At 36.5% G+C, this 5,539-nt stretch overlaps 1 protein-coding gene across 1 annotated transcript; it reads right to left on the reverse strand.

Moving 5' to 3' along the window:
• Window positions 1–3,583: 3,583 nt before the first annotated feature.
• On the reverse strand, window positions 3,584–4,962 carry LOC115500351 (obg-like ATPase 1). The gene is given in 3 exon segments (XM_032592522.1): window positions 3,584–4,618; window positions 4,620–4,714; window positions 4,717–4,962. Coding segments are annotated over 3 exon segments (1,185 nt in total). The 5' UTR covers window positions 4,931–4,962; the 3' UTR covers window positions 3,584–3,742.
• Window positions 4,963–5,539: the final 577 nt, after the last annotated feature.

Here is a 5,539-nt window from a genome sequence, read left to right on the forward strand (position 1 = left end):
TAGGATCTATAGTTAGCTGAAAAAACAAGTTGTAAAATAATAAGTAAAATGTGATCCCTGTTTAGAAAATAAAAGAAAAATATGCAAATAAAAATGACTGGATATGCACCTAAATATTAATGAACTTGGAGTTGAGGAATTTAGGTAACTCTTATTGTTTTCTTTTGTATTAATTTCTATTTTTAATCACTGTACAGTGCACATATATTTATGATTATAAAAAGTAAAAAAAATATGTCATCATTGATTACCTCTTCTATATAGATCTCTGTAAGTTACCTTAAGTATGATTTCATATAGCTTATGTTTTATTCACCTAAAGATCTAGCACTGCCTTTCTGTCTATTCTCTACTCCATTGACCGATTTCGTTCTTAAAAAGTTTGATTCATCAGACATTTCTTATAAAATAAGATGATATACTTCATTAACACCTTTAAAAGGAGAAATTTCTGGTTCATGGAGCCAGAAGATAATTGGATACAAAAATATCTGACATGAAAGTTATTTCTCTCACCAAATTTCAGTCATGCAAAACCTCTTAATCCTTGGATTTCTCCTCCATATTTGACTGATTTCATCTATGTTTTATGTGGAATAAGTAGCAAATACTTCTGTTGTTCTTTGAATTACTTAAAAATTGTTTGTATCTTTATACTCACCCTGTTCCCAAGAGGATTTAAAGTGGTTAGTAAAAACTCAGGTTTAAAGATAAATAAAATAGCCAGATAACATAGAATGTAAAATAAACAAGCAAAGAAATCAGAACAAAGAAAATAAGAGATAAAGAGTGATAAAATGAAATCTATCCCTTAAGGACCAGCACTGTTCTTGAGGGTGATACTAACTCTTGCAAGCAGCTTCCTCACACCACAAGAAAGAAACCAGAGTTGGAAAGGGCCACATTGTCCTGAGATTGAGTCCAGAGGGAAATTACTCAGGTGCAGGAGATTTATCTGTGACGGTAGCAGATACTGAGACTTCCTGTGGGGTCAGGAACAAAGCTAAGCTTTTTAAGTCATGGTTTTATTTCATCTTCACCATAACCCCACTGCTAGTGTGGAACTTGTATTCCTGCCTCCCATGTTTCCATGTGACTCCCTGGGAGGGAAACATTTGGGAGTAATTCTTTGGGCTTCTCAAATCTGCCCCCTCAGTAACTTCTTTCTCCTCTGGACAAGTCTGGGAGAGTTGGTGAGTTTGAGAGAAGGGAAGGCAGCTGCAGCTGCTTCCTCAGGAAGGCTTGTTCTCCAGGCCAGGAAGGTGGCGTTCTCTGCCCCTCTGCACACTAAGCTTGCTATGGAGAGCCCTTGTACTTCTGGGGTTCTGATGTATTCCTCAGTTCAGCTTTGTCAGTAATAAACCTGACACTGTCCACAGTCTCTTATCTGAAGTTCCTGGGAGCAGGTGGGTGGGTTTCAAACTTTAGAAATTTTCAGATTTTAGAAAGATTATATGATTCAATGATAGTTTCTGGGACAGTTGTCCAGTATTAAACACTATTATTTCTGCACTAAAAGGTATGAATAGTCACACTGAGTGGGATAAATTAAGACCATATCACATCACATCAGATTTTATTGTCAAATGAGTTCAGATGATATTGGATTTTTCTGCTAAATGAGTTACAAAAATACTTTTGGATTTTAGGACTTTTTGGATTTTGAATTGTAAACAATAGATTGCTTGACTGTGTTTTGATCTCCAACTGTGACTTTTGTGTCTACTTTCTCTGTTGGTTCTTGGCCTGGAGAGTGGAGGAAAGCAGAGGTAGGTATACCAAGAAGCTAATAAAGCTTAAGCTTCAGGACTCCTTTTATGACCTTATAACTTATTTCGTATATATAATATTAAATTCTTAGGGTACCTGGGTGGCTCATTCAGTTGAGCATCCAACTTTGGCTCAGGTCATGATCTTGAGGTTTGTGGGTTTGAGCCACATGTCTGGCTCTGGGCTGACAGCTCAGGGTCTGGAGCCTGCTTCGGATTCTGTGTCTCCCTCTCTCTCTGCCCCTCCCCTGCTCTCACTCTGTCTCTCTCTCTCCATCTCAAAAATAAATAAACATTAAAATTTTTTTTAAAAATAATGTTAAATTCTTGCTCTTAAAGAGTCTCTTCAAAAATATAAACTTAAGGCCTCACAAAACCTAGATCCACCTGAAGAGAGAGTTAGGATTGTCTTCCCTAAAACCCCAATAGCCTAAAGGTAGGTACCATCATCATCCCCATTTTACTGAGGAAGAGACTGAAGCAGAGAGGTTAAATTATTTGGCATCCAATTGTAAGTGGCAAAGTCTGGTTTCAAACCCAGCGGAACTACTGAGTTATTGCTTTTAACCATTGCCTTTCTACATCTGCAGATAAAAATATGAAAATAGTTGACATTCTTTTTCCAATTAAAGTAAATTTCAGAGGTTAGCCTTTATCCCAACAAAAATAACTGAAGGCATCTTAATTTCTATCAAACATCTTAGTCTGATAAGAGAAGAATGAAATTCTTCAAATAAAGTTCTTTGGTAAGTTAAGAAAAGGCACTAAAATAACAAACACTTCCATACATTTTCTTCCAAAGATAATCCTCAGGATTAAATCCTGTTTACAAATTATCAGTTTCTTGATAGTGAACCTTTAGTATTAGGAAGCTTCTACCCTTTTTCTCCAAAAAGTGATTGTATTTGCACTTCCCAACAACTTAACTATATTTGGCTTTCTGTGAAATTCGGTCTGGAAATCAGTGAAAACTGTGTACACAGAATCCTCCAACATTTTATAGCAGGAAGCAGTAATATATATATATATATATATATATATATATATATATATATATATGTATTATCTACATAACAAGCTAGTGAGAAAGGGAAATGGAATACTCACAGTTTACAAATGAAGAAACTGGAGACAGGAGAAAGTAACTTCTCCAAGGTCACCAAGTAATGAGTGGTTAAGATTGGCACCAAGACTCAGGACGTTTCCCTCTCCTCTTTGTCCAGGACCAGCATTGCCACCTCTGTTTTATAAAAGCTTGAGGGAGAAGTTTTTCCATAAGGGGAAACATAGATGGATGTTTATTTAAAGAGCATCGACTCTGGTCACATAGGTCCCAAGTTATTTCATGCATAACAACTTCATCTGCTGGCTACATTGCTGGTAAAGTTTTTAGGAACAACAAATTCATCCACACATTTAGACTGATTCTTATTTCATTCTCAGATTCTCCACTTGGCATAAGGGAACAATAAGGAAAATTTTTGTTCTGTTCCTCACAGTTACAATAATATTTTAAAACATTTTGTTATGAAAGATAAAGTTATAGAGAATAATTATGATCTTTTTTTTTTGGTTTTGTCAAATGTTTTATTGAGTGTAGACATCTGAAGTACTGTAAAACATGCATTATCCATAGATTCAAAAAGGAGGAAGCCACATTGTCCTCACCGTCAAATGTGTCAGGCTTGGCATCCGTGATGGGGATTAATGAAGTATCATGAGAGTAATATGGTTCCTGAAAAGCCTCTACAATTTGGACTAGGGTCTTATTTATGTGAAAAGCAAAGCTGTTCACATTTAGTGAACTTGCATTTCATTGGAGGTACACAGTGTTTTAATTTTAAAACAAAAATAATTCTGTTTTTAGAAGATTCCCATCCCCCAACTGTATTTGTCCCTCAGTTTTCAGAAATTTTAATTAAAAGAAATCCTATCCCTTTTTGGAAGTTGTACATTTATCTGAACAATAAAATTTATTTCTTCTTAGGTTGCTGAGGTATATTAAGTTTGAAGAAGATAATATCTCCATCTTTGACAATGTAATTTCTGCCTTGTTGTCTGTACTTTCCAGCAGCCTTGACCGCATTTTCAGAACCTTCCTCTTTAAAATCTTCGTATTTCATTACTTCAGCCATAATGAATCCTTTTTCAAAATCTGTGTGAATCTTTCCTGCAGCTTGAGGAGCCTTCATCCCTTTCCTGATGGTCCATTCACATACTTCATCTGGGCCTGCAGTGAAAAAGTATTCTAGTTGGAGTGCTGCAAACCCAGCCTTAATGATCTTTGGCAAAGCGCTTGGTATCATGTTCGCTTCCAGATACTTCTGTCTCTCCTCAGCACTCAATTCTTGCAACTTGAGTTTCAAGGCCCCACTAAAAGGAATGACCAAGGCACCTGGGTCATACTTGTTCACCCACTCTTTAATTTTTATCAACCATTTGTTTTTCTTTCTAATGTAGTCTTTTTCAGAAAGATTAACCAAGTAGACCATTGGTTTTGAAGTAAGAAATAAGTGTTTATTCAACACTTCAATCTCTTTGTCATTCCAATCATGATAGAAGAGAACAGGTTTCTTTTGATCTATAACCCAGGATTTGACTTTGCCCATTATATCATATTCAGGTTTTAATTTTTTATCTCCTCCTCTCACAGCCACTTTTCCTACTTTATCTATAATGGGCCCAATCATTTCCTCATCTTTAAGCTGAAGCTCTTCGTGTATTATTTCTGTATCTCGAATAGGATCTACACTTCCTTCAACATGCCTGATATCATCATCTTCAAAAGCACGTGTTAGATGAAAGATTCCATCACAGGCACTGATAGGAGATAAAAAGGCATTTCCCAAGGCCTTGCCCATTGTGAGCTCCTTTCACAAGCCCAGCAATATCCACTACATTTAGAAAGGCAGGAATTTTGCTTGCTGGTTTGTGGTACTGGCAAAGTCAAACCTTTCATCTGGCACAGGTACTCTGCTCTCATTAGGATCAATAGTGCAGAATGGGAAGTTTTCTGCTGAAGCCTGACTATTGGTTAATACATTGAAGAAGGTAGATTTCCCAGCATTTGGCAATCCAACAATACCAATTTTCAAGGAGGTTCCAAATCTTCCAATGATTGGGGGCGGTTTAATTCCATCACCTCCCTTTTTGGGGCGCATCGTGCTCGGGGCGGGCGATGACACGGGGTCCCAGCGGCAGGGTAGACGGAGTGAGAGGAGGGGAGGAAGGAGGAGAAAGCACAGGCCCAGCCCTTCCGTTGACCAGCACGCACGCTAGTGGCGGTGGCGGCCAATGATGATCTTTTAGAGAGGATAATAATAATCCACCTACAACATACCTTACCATTTTGCCATGTTTGCTTCAGATATTTTCTTAAGCAGTAAAATCCCTGGGTTTCCCCAGTCCCATTCTTTTCTTGCATTACCCACAGGTAGAACCAGAAAACTACATTTTGTATATTAATCCATAAATATTTATATAGTACTTTTGCATTTAAATTGCTTTAAATATAATATTTTTTGTATTTATATAAAAAGTTAAATTTTATCATTTATATAAATATCTTGTATCTGCCATTCTGCAATTTGTTTTTTTTTAAACTCAGTGTTGTTTTGGGATTTATTTTGATATTGAAAGTTAATAGATTTATGCCTTTAGTTTTTGTGATATTGTGGATAGGATTTTCATTTCAATTACATTTTCTAATTGGTCATGACTGGTATATGAGAACACTATTGGTTTGGGATTAAGGAAACTTTCTGAGATCA

The sequence above is a fragment of the Lynx canadensis genome, chromosome A2 (assembly GCF_007474595.2).
Source record: "Lynx canadensis isolate LIC74 chromosome A2, mLynCan4.pri.v2, whole genome shotgun sequence".
Classification (NCBI taxonomy): Eukaryota; Metazoa; Chordata; class Mammalia; order Carnivora; family Felidae; genus Lynx; species Lynx canadensis.